This window comes from Pipra filicauda, unplaced genomic scaffold (assembly GCF_003945595.2).
Source record: "Pipra filicauda isolate LSUMZ 115617 unplaced genomic scaffold, ASM394559v2 scaffold2_size9829703_pilon, whole genome shotgun sequence".
Classification (NCBI taxonomy): Eukaryota; Metazoa; Chordata; class Aves; order Passeriformes; family Pipridae; genus Pipra; species Pipra filicauda.
The window spans coordinates 4716488-4743682 of NW_024104421.1; the positions used below are offsets into that span (position 1 = coordinate 4716488).

The window sequence follows — 27195 nt, forward strand, 5'->3', positions numbered from 1 at the left end:
CAAGGACATACCTCATGTCTTTTCAATCCTCAGGCCACAAGGGAGTGCTGAAGGCTGGTCAAACCACCCAATAGCTGCAAGAAAGGAATTTCAGAAATGCTTCCTAGCACTTGTGTTCAGGTTCGATTTAAATTGCAAGCAGCAGGTTTCAAATACAAAGTTCCTCAGCAGCCTTCTCTAATGAGGAGATAACTTGCATTACAATCTGATTCAAGTCTCATGGGTGAGGGAAGCAATACACATTTATGCTTCAGAAGGGTGAATTTTAACTTTAAAGTATCTTGGAACTGAATAACACTGTGAGCTAGCCCTTCAGTGAGTATTTTGAGGTTTAAGAATTTCAACTGCATCACTACTGAAGGACTGATGCTATGACAATGTTAGATTTTGACAGGATATGTATATGGAATAAGTAGTCCTAATTAAGTATGTAGCATTTCACTTCTCATTTCTTGGTCTTTCAGTTAAAAAGAAAGAAGGTATATAATTAAATCTTGAATTCATTTTGATCAAGGGAACACTTGATGAGGACATCAAGCAGGAACTAAATAAACAAGTAATCCCAGTTAAACACAGATTACCCTGAATTACTGAAACTTGAAGATCAGTTCTATGCAATAATATTCATGTATCTCCCACATCAGGTATAAGCTCAGTGATATATTTTAAAATTGAAACCACGAGCAAGATTAATACTAAAATGCATATTAACTTGTTTTATTGAGGCACAACAAGGCATTGTGAATAGCCCATACTTGAGGCAATCAATAGTGTAGTAAGCTGGACATTAATACAGTTTAGGGTAAGTGCAAACAATATACATTCACAGCTTTATTAGCAAGGCTACATCACAACTGATAAAGTGCCAAATTAGTGCTGATTCAGTACCCCAACTCCATGATTTCACCTTGCACAACAGGACCATCATTTCCCCCCAATAATGGAACCACATATCCTCTATAAAGTCAGTAGTAAGTGCAAAGCTAGTCCCACCCCCCTCCACCAAGGTGTTTGGAGCAGCTCTTTTGTAAACATCGCACTGGATTTTAGTCCTGATAAAGGAGGTATCCCGAGAAGGTGGAGTATTTCCAGCTACTTCCATAGATGGCTCCCCGGTGCAGACGTAGCCAGATCTGATCCCCCTGGAACAGCTGCAGGACTGCATGATTACTTGCTGTTTCATGATCAGGAGCCCCGTCGTTCGCATACGCTGACACGAGGACCTCTTCGTTCTTCATGAGATTCACGTACAGCGGAACATTTACAGCCAGTTTCAGCATGTGGAAGATGAAGACATAGGTACCATTCACCGGACAGTTGAACCTACCAAGCTGGATATCAAAAGTTTCTCCAAGGTTGTTCAGCAACAGGTCAAACACAATGGGCTGGTCTAGAGTCCCAGGGGCCAGGTTGGATGTTCGAGCAGCAGAGAAGGCGACTCTCATCTGCTGTGGGAGCGGGTAGACGTGCACCGGGAGGATGGTGGCAGCTTGGCTCGTCACTGGCATGTCCACAGGGGTGATGCTGCGGGAGTCTCCCTGCCCAGAGTCCCCACTGTTAAAGGTTTCGTTGTCTCGTTCTGGACTGCTCACCTGAGAGGAGTCACTCCACCCTGCTGTTAAAAATCATTGGCACAGCGTTAAGTATCTTAAACCGAAGTATACACTTAGGCCTGCAGGCGTAATCTTAAGCACCAAGTGTGCAGGCTTTGTGAGAGGTTTGTCTTTCAGCCACAGCAAGTTAAGGGACTTCAGTGAGAAGAGAGCTTTGAAGCTGGTTTACATTCATCAGACTTGCGTTCAGCAACATGGGACATAACTTAGCTATGAGCAGTTACTTCTTATATTCCTAAGTAGGAGAGGGCAGTAGATTGCAAGTTTTAGCTTTACTTTTTGACATATATCAGCATAGAAAGCATATGCTAACTTCTGAGGGGAGAAAAAAATGTAATTTCCAAAAAAAATTGCGAAAGTTAGAGCCAAGTAGTCATTTAGTCACCTTCAAGATCTGAATTTTTACTTCAAGTTACTCAACACCATTCTTCTAGAGTTGCATCTTTACTAGTCCTAACTTATGGTGCTAGAATATTTTAAGCCTGACAAACTAGAGTTGCTTAAAGTTTTCTGCACTACATTTCCCAAAATGAAGTGTTTAATCTTTTCCAATATCTAAGTTAAAAGGGTCTAGAATGAAACCATTAATAGATCTGAGAAATTTAAAACAATCACACTCAAGTTGCAAACCATTGCTATTTCCACTGGAAAGCAACATCTTAAAAGATAATCGGTGAAACTAAGGAAAGTTGCTATGACATCCTAATGCTAATGAGTACTTCTGTCAACTGTTAATTAACCACCATCTCATTCAGTTCTCTTCTGATATATATTCTATGAATCCTCCCTCAAACTGAGAGATGACCTGCTTCATCCTAAAACAGCTTCCATGATATGGTGTAAATTCCCTTTATTCTCTAAAGTAGTGACCTACAACTACTGTTCATCTCACTTCTCACCTGTAGCACTAGAAGTCCAGCTTTTTCCAGCCCATACAGTAGGATTAAATAATCTTGTTTACAACTTCTCAAAATATATGCTATTTTGTGCTTGGTTTCAAGCAGCTAGTCTTACTTACTTCTTTAGGTTTTATACTGCATCACAGAAGTACAGAATAAGCCTGTACTACCAAACACACCATTTTTCATAGAAAAAGTTCTCTTCCAAAGTGTCTGGGATCTGATATCTTACCCAGAACCAAGAGAAAATACAATTAAGGGAAAGCTAAATGCTTTTTCCCTGAACACAGAGAACCACCCTATGTGTGTTTTCCTAGTAATTTTATTTGTGCAGTTCAGTAGGGTACCATTGTGTCAGAACTTTGATACGTGAAGACTCCAACCTGAGAACAGTGAAATTAAATCTGCTGCTATGCAATGCTCTCTAAGAACAGTCCTCAAGCTTCCACCTAGCTCAGTTAATTCATACTAAGATCAATCTGTTATGTTGGTGATGGTGTACTGTTTTTCACACTATCCATAACACCCCAGCTGCTACACCCAAGCACGTCTATGTATCACTGGGAACCTGATGTCAGCCTTACCTCTTGAATTTGCTCGAGGACCACTAGTTATCCCACCTCGTTTATAGCACTGCTGGTAATTAACATCCTAAAAGAGAAGAATTAGGAAGATGGCTGTAAGCAAATCTGACATCAAGTGAGGCAAATATGCTATTTTTTTTTTTTTGCACAACAAATTTAATCTCTAGAATAGGCAGTGATGGAGTTTAGAAATAAGGTGTAGATAAAACAGCCTTAACCATGGAAAATTTACTTCTATAACAGCTTATATAAAATTAAAGAGCTATTTTGATGCTTGTTTAATGCAAGTTAGCTTCTGAACTATGCACTCAATTGAGTTCACTGAGCAAACTCAGTGAACCTTCAAACCTCAAGTCTGTTAGAAGTCCATAAGCCTGTAGAGAAGACCTTCACAGACTCTCCTCCCATCAAGAACCTTTGTTTTCTTACTTCTTATTTGGTATTTTGCATAACTGCATTTTCAGCTGGTCCATTTAGGGGTTCATTATTTTACATTACAAAGTCGTTTTAGTGTACCAACTTTTAAAGTAATAAAACAGACTCGTACAACATCTTATCTTGTCTGCATTTCAAAGACTCCTTTCAGACTAAAATTCAACCTGTTGTACAGAAATGTTATCTGTCTGAATTGACTTAATTCAACTGCTGTCTGCCATTCCAAAAAAAGAGTTTTGCCTAGGAAACAAAACTAACGTCTAGATTGTAAGAAATAGTTCACCTGTTAAGATTATGAAAAATTATCATATTAGAAGACTTAGCTCCTCTACACTGGAAGGCTACTGGAAACAAAGTCAATACTTACCCTCTGAGAATATGGCATTCCAGCATAATCTCTACCAGGGAACTGAAGCTGGCCATAGTTGCCATTAGTTATTGAAGGTGAACCTCTGTAAGCATCAAAACCTGTTCAAATAACATTGATTATTCAATATTATTCATTGCTTGGTTTACACTACAGGTTCAGAATATAACTAGAGCTCTTTTTTGGCAATTATGCATATTAAGCTATGCATTAAAACAGCTATTCTTAAATTCAGAATTTGGAACAGAGTCTTACTACTCCTGTAATAAATGCATTTCATTAGCTACTCATAACTATCCATTGTGAATATATCAAAATTGCATGTTTTAAAATATTAACAGACCCTAACAATTGCCTGTGATACTAATGGGATTTCCTAGAACAGCTGAAAAACTTGCTAGATACAGAAACAGGATTTAATGGAGAATTAAGAAACACTTACTTTTGCTATTACATATAACTACCACTGTCATACATTTAGGTGCTACTATAATAATTTGCCTCTTAAGCTAGTAACTCATTACTTTAAAGTATTAGCTTAAGCTATTATTTAAATACCAAAGAGGACTGCAAGCAATCTCATACCAGACACCACCAAACCCTTAAATGCTGTTAAATTAGACCTACAGAACTCATCTGGTACACATTCCTACCAGGTATGAGCAGGCTCAGCCCAATAACTGAAGCAACTATGACACACTAAGTGCCCTTCCACTTGATAGTGGAATAGACCACAGCTACCAACAACCTTAAGTTAGTATCTGCTTAAAGTCAGCTGAAACTTTCTGTAATACTTCAGCTTGCAGCAAAAGAGCAACTGGTCTGCAGAGACCAAATAATCCTCCTCTTATAACTCTTCAATTTGTTTTCAATCTGGAAGGGATCTTCACTACCGGGAGCCTGTCCCCCATCCTGGTTTCTGCTGGTAATATTAAAGCCAGCAGTGCTAAGCAAAGACTATCTTGGTTTGGGCAAATACTACAAGTGACATCTGATGAGAAAAATGCCTGCCCAGACTGTCAGCAAGACAGATGCCAAGAGAAAGAATAGAAGTGGGTAAAAAGTTCAGAACAGTAAATGAAATAAAGAGTCCATACAATTAGATAATCTAATAACCTATTAGTGAAAGTTTCTATCTTCATAATTAAGAAGGCTATGAAATTGCTCTGCCATTTGACCTGAGAATCTCAAGTACAGGGACCACGAGTCAGAATGAACTTCCTTGAATTCTATAAGAGGACTCTGTTCTTTGCACATTGCCCTTAAAGTCTGGTCTTAAGAAGTTTCACATACAGAGATTGAATTTAATACTGCATTGTGTTAAATCACATTGCAGCGTTAGTACAGCAAATTTTAAGGTGGTAGTAAATACAGACATACCTTTGTAGCCACCAGGGGAGCGATATGAATTAGCCAGTGACCTTCCACCTCTAGCAGATCCTCTGACAGACCCACGACTGTTAAGGTAAGGCTGAGGGGGTCTGGGAATAACATTAGCCTGTGCTGGATAAAAGGCAAGGCTACCGTTGCTAACAGGAACAGCTCCATCAGATTGATAGTTCACTGCTTAAAACAGAAGGCACAGATGAATTTAAAGCTTTTTCTAACTGCAATAAGTTACCACACCTAGAAGCAAGGGCAGCATTAGGATGTTCAGAGACTGATTAAGCTGCTCTGAATATTCTGTTCTTCTGCTCCTCCATTACTTGAAATAAGTGGGGATCCCCCCTTCTTTAGTTTTGTAGAGTATAATGCTTGTTTAAAGGCACTGAGAGCCCAGGCTATCAATGTAAGCCTCTAATGCATTCAACAACTGCAATATTCAGTTGCATAGGTGAGAACAAGCTTGCTAGCAGCATGAAAAAGCCCAATTTAGATTAAAATCAAGTAACATTTGATTAAGAATTGTCACTTGGAATCAACACTGTTTTACTAGCAAGACCTCAGTGGTTTATCTGATAAACTAGGTCACCTCAGTACTGACATCCTTCAGACTGATGAGATTAACTCAGTCTTATCTGGATAGTAATAACATAACTATGGAAAACAGATATTTGGGTTCAGTCTCTTCAACAGACATTCCTACCACATGTTATTAGGCAGTTCAGCCCCAAGCAACACATTCAAGAATGCTTTTCACTCAGAGTGGTTGAGTGGTTAGCTTTAGATACAGACTTTGCAATCATGAGTGTAATTCCACAGGACCATGTTTTAAATCGATCCAAGAAGCTTAAAACTGATCCAGAGCAACAGTATAAACCCTTTTGAGAGGTCTGTGCAGAGCCACTGTACAAGGCTAACCAAAAAATTACAATTCCCATCAAAATATGTACAGAAAGCTGATCACCTGTACTCTCAGTGATGAGAAGGAGCATTCCTGACTTCTATATTTATATTGTTCTTTGAGTTCTAAATCTTCATGTGTCTCACTGACTTCACACACTATCAGTCTGTTTCTACTCTAAGTCATGTGAAAATCACTCTGGCAGAAAAACAGCAGTTTTAAATGACCTTGAGTCATTTGGTTTGATACTCTTATGAACACAGATCCCTGGCTGTTGCTTTCTTTCATCCTGAAACCTCTTTCGGACATTTAGGGGCTAGTACCATGTCAAATTTAGTGTCAGCTACATAAATCCACCTGGTGCACTATCTGAATGTCAAGCAGGTCAGGTTTGTGTCAAATACAACAGCTCAAGACCACTTACTAAGTTCAGTATTCCTCAGGTCAGACTAAGAACTTACCCCAACTTTCTTACTTAGCATTTAGCAAGTCCCAGCACAGCACTATTACCAGAGACCAAATTAGTGGTTCCAAATAAGAGGATTTCATCATTGCTTCAATTCCAAGAAAGCAATTGTTTGACTGACAAGTATCACTACATACTTGAATTTCTCACCTACTGGGAAATTCAGGCATGTAGGTGACACAGTCTATTTATCTAGTAGAGAAACAAGTTTGAACCAGCTTTTCATCCTGCTAGCAGTTTTGAAATTAAGTTTATATACCATTGACTACATTAGAGTTGATGTAAACCTCATGTTAAATCCTTATATAGCACCTGTTAAGAATTTCACTGTCAGAACTCACAGCACATGATAATGAATTAAAAGACTATTATACACTGAAGATATTTAAAGTCTACTTGAATTTCAGACCCAAGTGCAGTTCTCACCTGAAGACAGAGATTCTTGTGAAAGAGAGGTTTGTTCTGCAACATGAGACGACTGCAACTGGCATTGAGGAGGAGTCTGTGTACTTGCTGTAGAGAAACTCTGGTTATATCCTGCTGAATACGAAGAATCCTCCTTAATTTCCTGGTCCTTACGTGGAGGCAGTGGTGCATTCACTTTAAATACCTACAACATATTTGAAGACAAGTGTTTAACACTACCAGCTAAAGTCTCTGCCTAGTGCCACCACCCTGCTACGCCGTGCTTCAAATCCATATGCTTTTTAGCATATGTTTCCTAGAACACCAACTGTTTCTTAGAAATAATCAAAAATACTGTACATAAACCCATCCTTTTCCCTCTCAGTAAACTTATGGAACACACACCTGTTTATGTAGCTACTCTCCAATAAACAGCTTGATTGACTATAGCTACAGTACTTAATCAACTGAACAGCTACCATATAAGCTATTTTCCTTCTTTGGGAAATCCTGTTAAATTCATTCACCTGTCCTACAGCTCACCCTGAAGCTGGGACAGCCTATAGTGAGAGGAGATATATTTGGGAAGAATCTGGGTCTTCATATGTGTCTTGGAATCTGATATAATACTACTCTCCAATCAAACACCATACTAAACAGCCTTTGCCCCTTCAGCAAACTGGGCCTCAACTCTCCTACTCATTTAAAAAGTTCCCAAGAGTAAACACAACCTAGGTAAGTCTTGTAAGTCAAATGTTATAGCCTGAGAAGTACCATGGTGAGCAGATATTACCGATAGTTTAATCTAATCAACCAGAGTTCACTCACTCCAGTGACTGTATTGCTTTATAACCAATAATACAAAATTACCAGAAATGATGCTGCCAAAAGTACAACTACTATCGACATCAAATAGGGGAAAAAAAAAAATCTCTTAAGTAAAAAGGGTCTAAATTTCACAAAGAGAACCATCAGCAGTACTGATACCAGGTCTAGAGGTGTTTCTGACCATTTCCCAAGACTATAAACTCTTTAAAGACAGACCAGGGTAAAACTACAGCTAGATGCAGAGAACAGCTTCACAGCTTGACAATTCTTTTCATTTTCAGAAGCCTCTATAATTAAAGCAGGAAATGAACACACTTCTAGGGTCAAGAAACTAAGTCTTGACTAAGAAACTCCCATCTAAGAGGGAGTCAGCACAGAAACTCCTCATGATACTGAAGTGCTGAGCATAAATTTTGAACCACTGTAAAATGAAACAGGCTCTGTTGATTTCTTTTTTAATTTTTGATATTCCCTCTGGTAAAAAAAGAATGATCCAAAGCAGTCCACTTTCTAAAAGAGATTTGAAGGTGCTGTGCAGTCAGGCTGTCAACACCCACATCCTGAAGTATTTTTAGCAAGTGGTCTACTTTTTCCTACAGTGAAAGTTACAGGTGGAATTTGAATATAGGATTAGGGCTACAGGTCAGGTCTGCCTTTAAGCTTCCTATTGATGCCATTGTGCTTATTGTTCAGACAGCTGAGGACATAATCAGATACTTGCATTACTGTCACTGATACCACTATCTGGCAAGGAACTGTCTGACTCCTGACTCTCTACTCAAATCCAATGGCTGTGTTTTCCTGGCAGCAATGAGAATCTAAGCAATGTAGGGAACAAGAAAACCCTGCACTGGAAAGTTAAAGGCTGCTACCACTACAAGAGGAATGAACAGCCTTGCAATTTAGTGACAGGTGTTTGCTAGGTTTACCCAAAAATCCCAAGAGAAATCTTGAACATTTAACATGGCATTAGTTCAAGTGAACTTTCAGTGGTACCATTATGATCAAAGTACTCCAAACACAGACAATCAGAATGACTGAGACCAACATTCCATATTTATACCGTGACAGATGCTGATCTTATAGAGTGGGTCTCCAAAAGACTCTAGATTCTTGATCATAGTATGCTACTATTTCTCCACTTTCAGGAAAAATCACCACCTATCCCCTCAGCATAATTTAAATAGATCCAGCTCAGAAAGCACCATCTCCCTACCACTTGCCCTATTTGTAATGTGTATCAAAATTCTGTACCTCTGAGGTAGGTTCTACTTGAAACTCTTCTACACATACAGAACAGCAAGCAGAAAAAGTCAATGCAGTGATTTTACCATAGACCACATCAGCACGTCACTGAAGTTTTAGTTATTAATTCCTGTGCTTTGAGCAGTTATTAGCTACCATATTCTACCAAATCCTACAAAGTCTCAATACAAGAAGATATTGTCCAGCAAGTTGTGGAACTGCACAGGCACATTTGTTGAAACAGAAAACACCTCTGGAGAATCAGAATGGCCTCTTTCTAAGCTTTCTTTTGAGCAAGACCATTAAATGAAGGGTTAACATCTTCTGAAGAAGGTATCAGAGGAGTAAATAAGACTAAGTACAGAGAAGGTAACACTAACAACTAAATGGAGAGACTTCCTCTGAACCCCTTTAAGCCTGCAGAAGTAGCAATATTAGATAGTATTTTTTTCAGGCCATACACCATTACTAGTGTTCTCTATTTGCAATAAACAACTCAGACTGTGTGGGGTCTATTTCCTACACATGTCTATTGTTAACACAACTACTTGTTAACAAGATAGGATAGTGAGCAACACCAGTCTCCATCAAGGACACATTTTCTATGATTCCAGTGGACTGAGTTTTACTCCACTGAAGGAAACTGTTTAAAAAGCAGCAAGATAAGTTCAGACTTCAGAAAGCTTTTTGTCCTAACAGCTATGTACTTCACAGTTCTCTCTCTCATGTAGTCTTTATTTGAAATCTATTCCTAAGAACAGTTTAAGTACAATCAACCTTACCTGGGGGCACAGCTATAAATCTGTTCCTTCCAGGCCTGCCTTCTCCCTCTTAGTTCCTTGAGGCTACTAACATATCCCAGTATTAGATTTTGGGACTGTACAGAGCAAAACTACGATCTCTGTTCTTAGATGATCTGTTTTGAGTTCTGAAAGCACTGGAGAAGCAGAGTTCTAACCTAGGTTTTCAGTGTTAAAACAGAATGATCTATCAAGTTCTGTACCATACCAAGAAGAGCCAGCTCCTCAGCATTAGTCTCAAGTTACTAACGTTATTGTCAATTATTTTTGTGTGGCCTTAAGCTGTGTACTTACAGTCTGCATAGCCTGAAAGGGAGCTGCTGTTATTGTGACAGAACTGCTGCTTGCAGGAGGAGACTGAAAGCTTTGCGCTGGTGGTACCGATGACATGGGGGCGCTTGAAGTAGGCAATGGTGACTGTGGCTCACTTGGGAGGGGAATAGTTGCCTGGGGGAAGAACAAATGTAATGAAAGGTCACTTGATAATTATCAGGCAGTAACAGAAGCAGTTAATTTGTTCTAAAGCCTAGACTGACAGAAGTCAGCAGTTTCTACAGGATGACATTTGGACATAGTAGAGCTACAAAATAGCTTTTGCTTACAATTTCAAATCTTGCTGTGCATCCTCAGCAAACAGTACTTCTATTGCAGTCTCTGCTGATTAAGTGAAATGTGCCTATGAGCTACTATACATACCATTCATTGCAATAATTTCACAATAAAGAGACAGTCGGTATTTTTCCCACCAGTAAGGAAACACTGAATGCTTTCTGTTCCATTTACTGAAAGATAATTCTCTGGCTGATATTAAGAGTGGCTTCTCTTTTCTGGAGGAATTTAGAAAGTTTAGGGGGGTTGATTTTTCCCCCCTTCCCCACTTAATCATGTTTCAGATTAGAAACAATGCTGAGTTGTCCAGACAAAGTATTAACCTGCACTAGATTTCATCTGTGCCCATGGCAAAGTCAAGTGTTGATTTAGAATACAAATATTTACAGGAATCAGAAGTCAAAAGGAACATGTCCAGAGCCTTGCATTTCAGCAACTAATAGGTTTACTTTACCTGTATTTGTGATTGCTCACCTGGGCAATTTCAATCTTTTTAGGTATCAGTGGCTCAGAAATACGTGAACTTGTCTGATACAATGGTTGGGAAGTGTATTTCTCAGCCTCTTGAGAAAGGGATGTTGGTGCCTAGAAGAAACCTGCTGTTACAAGTAGTACTAAAGAGTTCTGGTAGAGCTACGAAACACCAGTGCATAAGCTGAAACAAATGGATTTTGAAAGACCAGGACAAACATTAAGTCCAAAGCCAAAGTAAATAGTCATCTTAACCAAAAGCTTCAAGTAATTGGCTTTAGAGATTCAAACTTAGATTAACCTGCTTACGCAACTGGTTGAACAAACTCAGATAATTTTAAGAACTGTAAATTGCTTCAAGCAGTTACTTACAGTGAAGTCTGTGACACACACCTGTCTCATTGAATTATATGGAAAGACATGTCTTATGTTAAGCTTCTAGTGAGCTCTACTGAGCAAAGCTTCAGAGCCAAGCTTTGGTTTGCTTTTGCAAAGCCTGCATGTTCTATAGTTAGCTCACACTTGTAATGCTAAGTTTAGGAGTTGCTTAATACTTAAATGCAGAGCCTAAGGCTAATGACTACCAATCCTGTGCTCACCACGTACACACATCACAGGTGCCTCAGACAGCACTGGGATGCACTTGCACACCAGGAGAGAGCACTCTCACCATGGAGTGTATTCCCTGGTTGTGCTGGGACCAAACAAAACTTACCCATTGCTTCCCATGAGAAGCAGGACTGAAAAAAGACAGATACTAGACTTCAAACCAAAGGGACTAGAGATATGCTGGGTGTAAGCAACCCTAATTCCAAAGTTTGGAAGAAACTATAATATCCCTGTCAAGCATATTATTCTCAACACAGCAACACACTTCACAAGAGATTTTTAAGACAGTGATCTGCATAAGTTGAAACGCTTTTCAGCTCTAAGCAATATTTGAATGCTATTTAAAGACTTAACTGCACATAAATACAGTTAAGAAAGCAAGGTTTGAGGTCATGGCTGAACACCAAAGAGTCCAATTCCGAGTATTTCTTGAGAGAAGCTTGAGAGAACATCTCAGTCTTCAGCTTTCACACAGGTCTTCTATTTCATGACAATATCCATCCCAATTTATGCAACCTCTTTGTCATCAGTAGAGGGAATATTCTACACTGTAACCAAAGCAAACATTTATGCTGCTCACATGTTCCCACAAGAATATTCATCACACTTTCTAGTGTGCATTTTTCATTCCACACCCTTTATGTTTCAAGGAGCAGACTGTTCACTTTGCATTCATGCAATACTAGGAAGAGTTTTCCAACCTTCTTTAAGTATTCCAGATTGTGGGCTACACTACTGGTGTTACCAGCATTCTGCCCCTGTATGTTGTTTAAGTACAGTTATTCAGGAGGGCCCCAGCACAGCTTTCTGTTAGGGCTGGCTATCACACAGATTTCTAAATGCCAGTGAACCCCAGGGTATGTTACCTGTGGTGTCTGTGGTGTCACCAAGTCTTCAGTTTCAGAGCCAGAAAGAGTGTGATCAGCAGATGCCAGGGAAGTATTTGAACTGTGCAGTGCCATGGATGAAGCAGCAGCCTTGCAAGGAGAGAAAACGGAGACAAGGTTTTGAAAAAAATTAATTTAAATGTTTGGTTTCACTAGAACTCACACTCTGGGTCTTTCCAAGTAAACCACAGAATAAGGCAGGAACTGAAGTGCTTTAACTAGTTAGTCAGTTTTTCAGGAAATTCTGTTAGTGGAAAGAAAGTCTATTTAAAAGCCAAAACAGCAAGATATGAAAGCAGGGTAAGTGAATTTAAGGTTCATTTAACTGTGGCTACCAAAGCTTGAGACACTACCTTTGGGACAAGTGAGGATCTGAAAGATGAAAATAGGGACTATCTAGGAAAGAAACAGTGTTCTTCTGCACACAGCTTTTAGCTATGACCTGAATCTATGAGTTAAATATTCAAACTATTTCAGCATGTCTTCAACATACTTTACAGCTTCAAGAAATTTCAAGCATCTCTTGCTGCTTTTCAAGCAGAAGAGCAGCCAACTTTGGCAGCATTTGAGTGATCTCAGACTTGCAAGCTACTAGGTTGTATGAAATTTGTTACAAAACAATTGACAAGAAAAACTAATTAGAATATAAGTCTATACTAGTAAATAACCTCTATCTGCCTCTTCAGGGCAGTCCTAACTTCAACTTACTTGAAGGGGCTGTTGAAGAAAATCACTCTGACTTGGCAGTTTCTGTTCTTTTGAAGCTGTAAAAAAAGAATGCATTAAGCAGCATTTACTTTTAAATTCAAACACTACATACAGGTTCAGTGCGGAGTTCTATTTCTTCCAAACATTTCGCGTATGAAAATGCATGCTGTTTTTAGCATGTGCACTGCAAACATTTAACCTACTATCAGTTACCTACAGCCAATTGAAAACTTCAGTGTTTTTTATAAAAGAGGACAGGTATTCAATGATAAATACGTTTTTGCCACAAATGAGATACCCACTTTACAGATTAGAAAAAATAAACAGGGTAATTAAGTTTTATAGCCCAAGACCCACCCAAACAGTTCCTTAGCATGGCTTATTCTTTATAGTTAGACAAGCTGCCTTGACCTGGCTTACTGATCTACAGCCCAAGCAAACCCTGTTAGTGCTTGCAGAATGTTACATACCATTTACACTTATAGTATCACCTACCTACAGGACTACTTGCTGGAGTAACTGAAGGAGGTTGGGATGAACCAATGGCACTTGGTGAAGCTTTATCAAAATCCAGAATGGACTCCTTTCGAAAAAAGATCACCAGTTGGTAGGAAAAAAATTAAACTCTAGATACAAATGAAACATTCTCACTTGACAAGCTGCTGTTGGCTAATTAGCACTAAATTCATTCATTCAGTGCCAACACACTTTGTCAGCACTGTTTTCCCTAGCCCTTGGTAGGGTTATTGGAGCTTTGCGCTACAACAGCAGACAAAAACATACTTGCATGAAGTTGTAAGTCCCTTGTATCTGAGTCATCAGATCCTGAAGTTTCTCCCTTCTCAGTACTGGATCTTTTGGAAGAGTTGAAGTAGAGCAAAACTCTGCAGCTGGCTGATGTACAGGTTTAGGCACCTAATAAGGAGAAATTGTATTAAATCTAATGCTGGAAGCAAGGCAAGCTGTCTTGTCCAACATACTTCCAGAGTAACCTACAGGTGTCAGACACTGGAAGCCAAGGAATTCTGTGCTGTCATTGATATTTCCTGAATCAAGCTTTCACTTTAGTAAAAGAAAAAAAAAAAAATCAGCTTCCTGTTGCTACAGCTGGTTAAGCCACAGATTTCATAGAATGGTTTGGGTTGGAAGAGACCTTAAAGAATATCTAGTTCCAAGCCCCCTGCCATGGGCAGGGGCACCTTTCACTAGGTTAATTCACTTCATTTGGTTTCTTATCATCAAATGTGAAGAAGACAAGAAGTTGCCTGCATCTGTTGCAAAATTAGGCACTTCCATCTAAGTAAACTCACATATTTAAGTTGAAGGCCAGAACCAACTTAAAAATCAAAGCTGCATCACTCAAGGTTTAGAACATACTTCCTCCCAGTAGAGCCCATGCCACTAAGTACAGATCTTCATTAACATGGCATTTCCAGACATTCTGAAGAAACTACACCTAAGAAATACATTGCAAGCTGGTAATTCAGTGGAAACATTTTGTTTTAACCGTAACAACCAAATACTCTGAATGTACCAGCTCTTGCAGAAACTATTAATTAAACATTTCAAAGTTTGGCATAAATACACCTGTACTCCCCCATGAGAGCCTAACTTTGTGGCTAAATATGGACTTCTGCTTCTCTTTTTACTCCTTGATTGTTTCAGATGGTCCCTTAACAGTTCATCCCAACTGGTTGTCACTTCACTTTTAAAGAGGGAAATATTTTGTCAAAGAACAGGTAAGTCTAAGGTAGCAGAATCATAATAGTAAGCTCCTTAAGTAGCAGAAGCCCTGGTATTTACAGAGTGACAATAATATTACATTGTCTAGATAGTTTAACATCTTTTGAAAGCAACTTGGAGAAGAGTTAAGCTTGTTATAAGTATTTTAAATCCATAATTTTTTGTGGCTCTCAAAAGCTTTGATGCTCTTATGTTTGTCTATGCAGCTAGAGAGAGGCAAATCTGAAAACATTTAGTTGCATTATTTCAACTGGTCCAAACATTGAGATACACAGGAACATGTGAAAGCCTTTGCTTTCTTACAGTACAAAGACTTGTCTTTCTAATAGGAGGTTACTACTTCAATATACTGTATTAGCAGTGTGTTGAGTACATGCATGAAATCATTGGAAGACTGTATGGCAGAAGGTTATGTGTCATACCTGTCACACTAAATTCAAAACAGACTGATTAAGTGCTCTTTGTCCAGCTTTAGGGCAAGCTGGACACTCTTGCATTTCTTCTTCAACAGTTACCTGAAACTAATCACTCACATTTGCATAAGTTTCCATACTGTGAACAGGGAAGAAGCTTGCAGCACATGATTAACTCTGAAGGACTCCATTTCTAATATGTGTGACCCACATGACAGCTACTTGTTGAGCTCTGAGAAGTTTTACTTTATTCTAAAACTAGATGAGTACACCTTTGTACAACTATCTTAATTAGAAATTCTGATGCACAAGCACTACTTCAACTACTGACTACACAGGTTTATATTGCTGTATAGTTTCCAATACTGAACAGTAACTGAAGGTATCAGGCACCTAAGTGCAGGACAAAAGATACAGCTGAATAAAGTTAATCTCAGAAAATTATGAAGTTACTAGGAATCTGAATCTTTGTCCATCACTTTATTAGCCCTCATTTACAAGCAGACTAAATTCTACAGTACTCACTGTCTTAGTAAATCCCCTACATATTGTAAAACCATTATATCCATTAAACTGATTAATACTTCTGTTACCCTCTTCCTCCTCACTACTGTTTATACTAAGACACAAGTACACTACCAAACTGGTTCTGTATGTTTGAAAACGGGTAACAGAAGCCTTCCACTTTTAAGTCACCCAGGCAGGTCAAGTCTGGCAGTGTCTCAAGCTCTTAAGACAGTCCACTAGCTGCATAAGTGAGACTTGTACATTAAACACAAAAGAATTTAAACAGCCTCAAGAGCATGGAAACAGAAGAGACTGCAGTGTGTCACTTTTGCTTCCAAAGATGATAAAATTCCTGTGTGGTTTTACAGTTCGTTAGTTTTTCTCTCCTTCCACAGCTCATACTCTCCCTTATGTTGGTAGCATTCTTTACTTCAATAAGAAGCACAAGCATACAGGGTTACATAAATGACATTAAGGCTTTAAGCCAGGGCTGAAACACAGACTTTCTGTTGCATAGAAATTATTTTCTAGTTCCTACAGTTATTAAAATACACCAGCCAGAAGCAGCTGTAGTGAAGTTACCTCATTGATTTGCTGCTTTGCTAGTTCCTAGGTGTTCAAAACTATGATATTTAGTGCAACACAAGATCATTTATGAGAAGGTATCAGGAAGTTCAAGTACTTCAAGTTTTTGTGCCTTTTATAAAAAGAGATGCTTTGAAGAAGAGTAAGTACTTAACATTCTTAAGATGGCTTTAAACCAAGTTATCTTTCTACCCTACAATTAGATGCTGTTTCTGGAAGTCATTACAAGCTGATAGCAGATTCTTAGTTTAGTAACCTATTGTTCCAGCTCACATCAAGCTTGTAAATGCCAAGATCACTTAACGTGAACCTGAATGTTGCTTGAACCAAGAGTAACACAGTACTTGTAAGTTCAGGGTGTAATTTGTCATAACAATGTTTGTAAAAACTAACTTTAACACTACTTATACATTTGGCAAAACCTGTCTTGACATATGTCCAAAGAACTAACTAAAAGTGGAACTGAAATACCCAGGATTTGGTTTTGGACCTGTTAACAACTGTTAGCAAATAAACCAATGTAAAGGCACACCGACCACACTGGAATTTTATTAGTCAGAGTGCCTATAATATACTAGGTACTCCTGTTAGCTGTGGAGTACTAAATGAGGTGGAATGGTGATACCTAAGCTGTAATCACAGCTGTACCATGTAGATACACAATTAACATTTGCTTTCTACTCAGGGCAGTATTCACAGCAGGTATAAATTAAATGGAACTGGATGACAGCACAAGCCAAACTGTTTTGCTTTCTCATAGCAGGCCACAAACTCAGCTCTAAACAAGTTTGCTGGTCCACAGATTGCACAGATGTTTAAAGAGTTTAAGAGGCCTGCATATCAGCTCGCTCTGCGGTCTCAGGCATTGCACCTTATGGTACATTTAGTTAAATAAATGTATTTTAAAGATCTCAAAACATAGTCTTTTAAAAGACCTCAGAGCTCTAACAGTTATTTCAGAGCAAAGAAAGGTTAGTTTCACTCAGAGGGCAGCAGCACTGACACAGGCCTTTTATCTGCCATGCCTACATCTTTGCACAAAGTCATTTATACAGTCACTCTGGGAGTTAAACAGATCCAGCTATAGCACTGCATTGCCTCTTTACATAAACAAAGATAAGAGAAACTTGTCTGAAAAGCTTAATATGATTTTAATTGTTCTTTACATGCACCTCAAGCCAAAGATATCCTCATTTTTTTAAAAACTGGTTGTGAAGACTAGTTATGTTGCCAGTACACTATTTCCTACTCATTCAATATACTTTTGATATGAGGATTTCTCAACAGCTACTAAGCAAAAATAAAGCCAGCAGGTGTTTCTCTATGGACTAAGTAAATCAAAGTTTGAATACTTTAAATTATGCTTTTACTTAATTCAGCAATCCACCTTAAGCGACCTCACATTCCAACATTTAGTTTAACTTTGCCAGTGGAAGATTCCTAGGCAGTCTCCAAGTTCCTCCAACTGACTGGAGACCCTCCTTTTTACTCACTGCAGCAAAGTTTTGTCGACCACTTAAGCCATCCATCTATCCATCCCATATAAAAATAACAGCCTCATCTCTTGCATTTAAGCTTTAAAGTAATCTGCCACCAGAAATCCCAAGGCCTCTTAAAGTGCTTGAGACTACTCCAATACTTAGTTTCAGTTACAGTAATACTATGCATAGTTGGGTGCACCACACCTATTAGTGCTCAGAGTTACTTAGGGAGACAACCAGGTTTTCTGCCAGAACCACCACCACCAGTGGACACAAGATTCCACTCAGCTTCAGTGTAAAGATGAATCAAAGTGAAACACCTCAATCCCATTGGGTTACCCAGTGCTGCATGTTACATACTCTCTTGATCTCGTGTTCAACCTTCGCTTTGCGGTCTCGCCTCTAGGCACAAGAACATCCATTTTTCAGTTATGCCAAGTTTACTGACAAGATATAAACTTAATCATTTGCTGTGATTATTACAGAATGTAATAATTGTGATTCCTGCTTTCTTGCACAAAGGTAGTAGTGCTGACAACATTGTATACAGAGAATTGCTCAACTCCCCATATTGTATTCCTGAAGTCTAACTTTAAATTAACACTGCTCTTAATAAGATGGCAGATAAAGCAGAGTTATCCATTTTTACAGTTATCAGAATTGTTGCTACCCAAGCACACGTGAGAAGGAAGGTAATGTGACCAGCCTCCTCAGCTGAAAGCCCTGCAATGGCTTCATTATACATTTCTAAAGCTGTGCTATTGTTAGACTCCCCAGGACAGCAGTATGGTTCATGCATTCATCTGGAAATACATATTTAAGCCCCTGTACAGTTGGTATTGCTTGATCTAGGCATTAGATCTCTCTTGAATCAGCAGCTATTTTAATCAAAAGCCTAAAAATTACTGAAGTGCTATTTGCATGCAGCCACAAAGTATTTGATCCCTGGATGAGTCATACCTGCTTTGTACTGCTAACAGTGGACAGAGCCAACAGCTACAGATGAACCAAGTTAATTCTTCTGTCTTGTGCATAAAGCACTTATTCAAGGCTCAAACACTGTGTTGATATAAAAAGCAAAGTAGACCATCTTGCTATTCAAGTATAAAGTTTAAGTGCCAGAATTATTCACCCTCAAGAAAGAATAAAATGGGAGATTAAGTACAGGCCTACAAAATGCACCTTATAAACGCTCTGCTAATAGGTAGCTTTATTCCAATACACTAGTGTCAAAAGCTTAGGACAGGTAATACTACGTATGCCAACTCACTTCTTTGGGTTCCATATCAAACTTCTTTGGCCCCATCTGCTCCTTTGGCCCAATACTTGCAGCTCCCCAGGACTTCGGAGGGTTCTGTAACTGTGGTGGTGACACTTGCTGCTGCCTGCCAGCTTTTTCCCAAGCCTCTCGAGTCTCCTGCTTCTTTTGTTCTGGCTCCTCCCTAAAATGTGCAGCCCAAGCCTTCACGGGCTCCTGCTTCTTTTGCTCTGGCTCTTCCCTAACAGGCATTTCCCATGTTTTCACAGGCTCTGGCTTCTTTTGTTCTGGTTGCTCCCTAGTTTGGGTTACCCAAGGTTTTGGAGATTCCCGCTTTTCTTCTGGTTCTTCCTTAACTTTGGTTACCCACGGTTTTGGGGACTCTTGCTTTTTCTGTTCCTGCTCTTCCCTAACTTTTGTTACCCATGGCTTAGGTGATGCCTGTTTCTTCTGGTCCTGCTCTTCCCTAACCTTTGCTGCCCAGGGTTTGGGAGACTCCTGCTCCTCTCGGACATGTGCTACCCAGGCCTTTGGTGCTTCTTGCTTCTTCTGTTTTTCCTCCTCAACATGGGTCTCCCAGGGCTTTGCAGACTCACACTTCTGTTCCTCCTCTTTAACACAAGCTTCCCAAGGCTTTGGAGAATCTGGTCTTTTTAGTTCTTGCTGTCTAACACGAGCTTCCCAAGGCTTTAAGGCCTCTTGATTTTGCTTCTGTTCCTTCTCTTCAGTATCAACAAGCATTTCCCAGGACTTTGGAGGTTCTTGCTTTCTAGCACACTCAGCTTCCCAAGATTTGGACTCTTCTGTCTTCTTCTTGACAGAGTATTCTGCTTCAGGCAAATAACGCCTGTTGAGAAACTATATAGACCAGAGAAACTTAATGGTTCCCAAGAACACATTTTGCTACTACAGTTCAGGTCAGTTAAATTAGGTCACTCAGCTACTGAAAACTGCTGACTAAAAGCAGAGCCCAGACAGTCTAAGCACTAGTCATAGAAACTGTGTGGACAGCCATGGCTTTATCCTACCACGCTGCAGACTAGCTTTGCTTGGCATGCCACAGAGAAACAGGAAACAGTCCTGAACAGCACAAGTAAAACCCACTAGAGCTGAGTGAATCTCCTGCCCTTATCCTCAGTGCTACCTGGTGTTCCCAGGCAGTGACAATATCAAAGTTCAACCGCAACTTTTTACAAAAGTTAACTCTCCTCCTAAGCATCTAAAATGCCATGGTACTGTATTAGCAAACATTGTGCTAAGCTTAGCAGTGCCATCTCCCCCCAAACATTAGACCCAGTAATCAAGTATAACCTTCATTCTTAATGGAGTTATAATACTAAAAAAAGTCAGATTCTCAGATTTAGTACCACTGGACTTCAACTGCAGGCTGTGATCAGCATCAGTAAGTCTGAGAGTTTAATGATGTCCTGAAGTTTTTCTGAGTTACCACTTTGTCATGAATAGGAAGTAAATATATGAAGTGAATAATGTACAAGGCTCACTGGCTGAGATTTTTTTTTTCTGACAAGACACCAGAAGAGTCAGATAACTGTTAACAGTAAGTTACAAAAACTCGTTCTAGAGTACACCCTCTAGTGGGATACCTGGGAAACAGGGATTCAGCATTTTAAGAACCAGTATTTACACTTAGAAAAGGACACTCCTCCCCACCTTTTGAACCTAATGGTTTTTATGCTACTAACATTCAAAGCTTGAGCACAGGATTCTGAAGAGCTGCTGAAACAGGTCTACACACCCCTGTGCACACGACCCTGTCTTGGAATCCCTACTTTTCTGACAAATCAGGGCAAAACCCACATCATTCTCAACCCTACCGATATCAAGCCTACTGCAATCAGCTTAGCTTTTACAGACAGCTTTAGTAGATGTGTATTTTCTCTATTCCACAGTACACAAAAGATCTGTGTGTTTCCACTCTAAAGGCTTTGTTTTATTCAGGAAAGTGCCAGAGCATTAAAGTACTATACTGCTTCATGTAATCCTGCTCCATTTATCCCAAAATACCCCAGATGCCATAAATTTGGGGTTAGAAATGGAAATGCAACTAAGTCTTTAATGCTTCCTACATAAAGCAACACCTAGGTTGCTGTTCAGACTCCCTTTTTAAGTTTATAAAAGAACTGCAGAAGTGCAACTTTGTGTCTGATAAATCACAATACTAAAGGAAAGCAATTAGTAGTGGAGTATCTTACCTCCTGTGGCTGTATTTCAGACTTCATAAGCTCCATAATGGATTCTAGAGAAAGGATGTTAATTTGTTTCAACTGATCAAATGCAGAAAGGCAGACCAAACAGTAGCAACTCTTTAATTCTATTTAAATAGTAGTGCCAATTGCTAAGCTCAATTTGCCATCCAACATGCTATTTTTACACAAGCTTTTATTTTCTGATTAGGTTTTACATTTGCAAAAGTTCAGAGTTAAGCAAGAAACATTTTGTAGTATTCATAATTTGGTTATTGTAATATGTAATATTCCCTACACCAGACAGTTCCCACATCTTTAACATGGAGAGCTGCTCAGAAGGTAAAAAACATTCTATAACTGAGTTAATTTTTTTCTACATTATTAGCCAGTATAGGGCTGCAAGACTTGCAGGTTCCACTTCAGTTACTACACTGCAAGCAAGCTACAGCATCAAGTCATGCAAAGTTAATGCTCAGTTCAAGTCTTTCCTAACAATGATACAAAAATTGAACCCTTTAATATTCCACCTGGTTCCTTGACAGACTCTCCTTTTGACATCTGTCTTGTTTTCTGAGATTTTCTATTTACTTCTTCTTCCAATTCTTTTACTGGCACAGTGGTACGAGGAGTCGGAATACTTTCAAAGTAGCCAGAGTCTATAAGTTTGGATAACAGGTCCTTCATGTGTTTATCTGAAGAATAAAAATCCGTGAAGTTAAAATAGGAAAATCTGAAATTAAGGGGTATTCAAGATTACAGACTAAGACTTCCTTCTTCCTCCCTGTATATGAATTGCAACTTCTCCAAGTTTACACATCTTACCCAGTTATAGTAATAAAACATTTTCGTAAAGAAAAGTATTTGTTAGAGTGCTTAATACATTACTGTTGAAAGCATCTTTTCAATCCAGAGGTAAGACTACATCTTGTGTTTAAATGCACACAAGATAAACACTGAGCCACCTGGTCTCACATGCTTAGAAAGGGATTTGTTAACCATGAACAAACTAGCCAGCATTGATACTAAAATCATGTGCAGACTGCAATGTAGGTAAAGCTAAACATTCACTGTGGAACTGCCCTACAAGACCCTTTTCCCAGTAACAGGACAGTAAGTCTCAGAAGAAAAAGTTAAGAATTGCAGAAACAAGCAGGAAGAATGCAAGAGACTCTTTCAAACTGAAATTAATCCTCAAGTTTGAAAAGAGTCAAAGCTGACATGGTTGAACAAAAGCTTAGCTGCGTACTCTGAGAAGCTCTCTCCAGTTTTCTCCTCTCTGCAAACAAGAGACAGCAGCTTAGAGCAAGACCTCAGAAAGAACAGTGATACTGGAAATTGTTTAAGAGGAGCTAGAGACAGGACAGCCTTGAGAACAAGAAGAATATTCAGTGCAAGATCACTCCTACCAGTGATAACCACACAAACAAGAATTGTGGCTAGAATTTAACATGATTATAAAAAAATTGTCTTCCAAGGCAATGAATGCTAATAAGATGACCTAACAGCTTTATCTGAAGTCTAGCTTGCACACAGAAGGGCACAAGACTGACATTAAAGGGATAGAGATACTGATAAAATAATGACAGAAGTTGTTTAGATGATAGACAAAACAAAAGTTTGGAGTCCAAGGCAACTATCTATTCATGTCAGTAGACACAATGTTAAAGTTACCAGCCTGTAGCAATACAAGGGAAGCTTGCAGTTCCTCCAGAAGTACATGAAAAGAGTTAACACTTAGCTGTTAGTTCAACTACCCGCATATGGAAGTCAGACAGGGCACACCAGTGCTCTGCTCTAACAGCTTCAGCATTTTCAGTGACGAGTGAAAGATTCCTGCAACACAGCCACTACAGGATTGGAGCAAGTGGGATAAGCAAGGTCTGTTTGCAATAGGAAAGACACTACAACTCAAGTAAGGGCAGTTTCCTCATAAGCAAGCAAGTTGTAAATAGGAACAGAAAAGAATGTGCATATTGGTTTACAACCAGAGGTTTAGGAAGTATGGCACAAATGGAAGATAATGTAGTCCCACAGATTTTGCTGTGCTTGGAAAGTGAGGACACTTGACACAGGTACAAAGTAAGACTGCACTGTGCATGATCAGAGATCACAGTAAGTTCCATAAGTGACTATCTTTCTCTAGTGTGGTATATTCTGCACTGTAGGCAGACAACAGGTATGAGTCTAGAATTCCTACAAATAAGGGAGAATCTTCAATGCTGTGGGACCTTCAGCCTGGGGCCAATGAAGCACACATCAGCATGCTCAACTAAGCCTTTCATGGCTGGGAACTATTCCAAACTTAACCCATTTGCACATAGCTATACAAAAAGCTTTCCACTGTTCTGCAAGGTATTCACACATCAGCTTTTCAATTACTACCATAATTATTCCTCAAAAGGATGCTAGTACATTGGTTAGAAGTCTTGACCTGGAAAAAGCAAGTATGCTGTATTGCTATTGATCTGTACTTAAAAAAAACAGAACTTAAAACAGCAGTTCATCCTTGGATAGTAGTTACACATAGCACTTGGAAGCGTTTCATTTGGTAGCCTTCCATGTATATTCACTGGTTTTAAGATGTTTTAACAAGCACACAAATTTCAGATGTTTCAGTTATTTCTCTAGATGAGACACTCACATGTTGTTCCAACTACAGGTTTCTCACTTCCTTCTAGAAGGTCCCAGAAGTAGAGAGATGATTGTTCCATCTGGTCTTCAACACTAAAACAAGTGACAAGTTTCACCAGGTAGAATCATAGCCAAGAACAAGTGCTGCAGCATCCCAATAGCCCAAGTTCAGCCCTCCAAACCAAGGCTGCATACACAGAGCAAATACTAAGCCCTGAAATCACTGAAAGCAATTATAATGTACCTGTCCATGTGATTTAACCTAGCAAACAGAAGTGCTTTAGCTGATCATTACACAGATCCCAGCACTATCCCACAAGATATCCCACCCATATAGCTGGACTTCATTCCAAGCCCGGATCCCCAGACAGGGAAACAACTGCTGTTTAATTGGCTGGTCACCTTGTTTATTGGACAAACATGTACAAGGGTAACCACCAGCAGCTCCTGCCACTCTCGATAACTAGCAGTTATTTAGAAACTTGTCATAGGTCCATGATCCACACCCTCCAGATAATGGAATTTGAAGTCCAACATGATGAAACATAGCATCTCAAAAGAAAGGATTAAGCTTCCTGTGGAAGCATAATATGGTGAGAGTAATCCAGAAATTAAGTTATTTCACTAGAATGAGAGACTCCTGTTGTGAAGCGTTTTTAAGTGCTGTTCTTTAGAAGTTAACTTACGCAAAGATTAGGCAAAGATTAGTGTACGACAAGTGATTAGAACTTTTAGGAACTTAAGAGTTAGTCCATATTCAAACATGACTTAACCATGAAGTGTTTCAACTTACCACCTAATAACTACTTATTCCATGTTCAAATACAATTCTTACTACACTATCTTAAAAACAGACAGGCTGTCATGCTACGCATGAGCCTTCATAGTACGACAGCAGTGCCACATTAGCCCTGAGACACACTACCTCTGTTGACAACCTGTTAAAATGTATGACATTTAGTGAAGAGGTATCAAAAACTTCAGGCAATTTTTTAAAACCACTTTAAAGTTAATAGCAAGAGAGCCTCGGGAGTAACACTTTATTCCAAAGGAATGTAAAGAAGCACATGTGGATCATCATGGGCAGTAAATTCAAAACTGTTCTATGTTCCAAGCACTTTTCTCACTTCATGAACAGTGAGATCTCAAGGCAGCAGCATGCCACCAGCCTCCCTGTTTAGGATGGTGTTGGACTATCTCCCCGCAGCGCCACAGAGTGACATGAGATGGCAAAAATTTGCCTGCAACTTGCACCTGAGGTTGTAATTACTACAGCTTTCCTTTAATGCTCAGAGTGAGGTAAATCTGTTACATTCCTAATCTCAGACTAAAGCAAGGGTGCTGAATAGAATTTTAATTAGTGTTCCAAAACACAGTATTTAAAGACATGGCAGTGTCAAACAGAGGACATTTACTGTAATGAATGAAGCATACTAATTAGACAAAAGCCCTGAACTTACCTCAGGTTCTCATTTCTTTCTGGACACGTCAGTTTTGCAAATCTTATGAGGTAGTCTAGTTCTTTAGAAGGCAAGTATATTGCACCATTCACACCACCTTTGAAATCTTTCTGAACGTGCTCTTGAGTGAAGTTCTGCAGCACGTACTGGACTTGAAGTATTGTACGCAGTTTCTTCTTCTCTGCTTCAAGCTTCAACAGACTCTCTCTCCGCTGAGCCTTCTTCTGTGCTTTCAGCAGCTGTTTTAATACACAAATTCAACAATTAAACACAACAGTTTAGTAACAGGAATCCAGGATAAAACATTGAGTTCTACTATTGATCATCCTACACTGGGCAAAATAACTATTAATTTTGGTTAGGTAACAGAACCTCCTAGCCCTCTTCAGATAGCCAGGATCTTTCAAGCTCCTCCTTTGGAATAGTTCCCCATCTATCCACTAATTCTTTTAGTCAAACTGGATACTGGTAGCTTCACTTGTGATATGCCTTTATGATATCTAGATCCTGATTATGTCTGCTAGTTGTTTTACTGTAACAGCTTTTAAAGGAATTGGTAGAATTGATACCAATGCACAAAATCAGGCCTAGTTGACTTCTAACATTTAGCACAAAATTGGAGATGCAGATGTTGCCTCAAGTTTCTCCTAGTAAGACAACTGCTCTTCATTTTTACATACTCCAGTTTGATACAGGAGAATCTTAGTTACTTTTATTTTTGTTGGCAGAAGACTGAAACACTCATTAAGTAAGCAACAACACAAGTCCCAGAACATACACAGTGCTCATGCAGTCGAGAAGTTTCTCATCATGTGCTAGTAGAACTATCCAGCAGAAGCTATCCAAGTAACTGCAGAATTCCAAAGGCTTCAGTATGGGGCAAGATTTATGAAAGCTTTGTTTCCTAGAACACACTGTAAAGGTTACAAGGATGCTGTTGCCAGAAAGACCTCTAGTGTTCCAGTAATGGCTATTGGCTGTAGAATCCATACTAGCAGAAGCAGAGCCAAGTTAAAAACAAAGTGAGTTACCCTTTAAATACAGCATAAGTTCAAGAACAAACATGAACTGGTAGAAGCTAATGCTGGACTACTAAAAACACCTGCACACAGATACATTGGGTCACAATCCTTTATTTCTGATATTTTTATGGGCAGCTACACAAAGGAAAGCAATACGAAGCAATCCATTCAGTACAGCAGTTTCTATATTCAACATAGAATGACAGAGGGAACCTAAAGCAATAACACTGTTGAAAAGGCTCTTAAAGTTCTGCTCACATAGTGCTTTGAGAGATTTACCACACTACCTGGAATTACTATATATACTATATACACACAAGACACACTCTCTAGCAAAACTGTTTCAGTCTCAGTAAACATCGGGACAAGCCATTTTACCAGTCCTTCAGCATTCTGTAGGAGGCAGAGAAATAATGCCAGAACAGTGACTAATCATGTTTAGCATCCCCACCACTACTCTGGATCAAATTTTTCCACAAGGGTAGTATTTGCTTGAGCCAAGAGACTGATTTCTCCAAAGATAAAACACGTATATAAAAATAATGCAGGTAGTGCTTTAAACCCTGAATAAAGACCTTATTCATGTGGCTTGCCATAATTAGAGAAAACTACAGCAATTGAAGTAGTAAACTCCACAAGTTTTAGTTGAATTTTACTGAGAAACACTTCTTAAGGAAA

At 39.1% G+C, this 27195-nt stretch overlaps 1 protein-coding gene across 6 annotated transcripts in view; it reads right to left on the reverse strand.

Moving 5' to 3' along the window:
* Positions 1-689: 689 nt before the first annotated feature.
* Positions 690-27195, reverse strand: part of CAPRIN2 (caprin family member 2) — a 34234-nt gene continuing 7728 nt past the window's right edge. For 3 of the 6 annotated variants that reach the window (XM_027726668.2, XM_027726671.2, XM_039383186.1), the window contains exons 5-20: positions 25496-25734; positions 24046-24128; positions 21932-22096; positions 21411-21454; positions 19210-20055; positions 13994-14125; positions 13706-13793; positions 13211-13266; positions 12482-12592; positions 11010-11120; positions 10221-10373; positions 7075-7258; positions 5279-5464; positions 3899-3999; positions 3097-3163; positions 690-1615 (exon numbers count right to left, since the gene is read on the reverse strand). In XM_027726668.2, coding sequence (XP_027582469.2) covers positions 1047-1615; positions 3097-3163; positions 3899-3999; positions 5279-5464; positions 7075-7258; positions 10221-10373; positions 11010-11120; positions 12482-12592; positions 13211-13266; positions 13706-13793; positions 13994-14125; positions 19210-20055; positions 21411-21454; positions 21932-22096; positions 24046-24128; positions 25496-25734 — 3135 coding nt within the window. In that variant the 3' untranslated portion in view covers positions 690-1046. The remainder of the gene's footprint in view (positions 1616-3096; positions 3164-3898; positions 4000-5278; positions 5465-7074; positions 7259-10220; positions 10374-11009; positions 11121-12481; positions 12593-13210; positions 13267-13705; positions 13794-13993; positions 14126-19209; positions 20056-21410; positions 21455-21931; positions 22097-24045; positions 24129-25495; positions 25735-27195) is intronic. The other 3 variants (XM_027726670.2, XM_027726669.2, XM_039383187.1) reach the window with 3 other exon arrangements.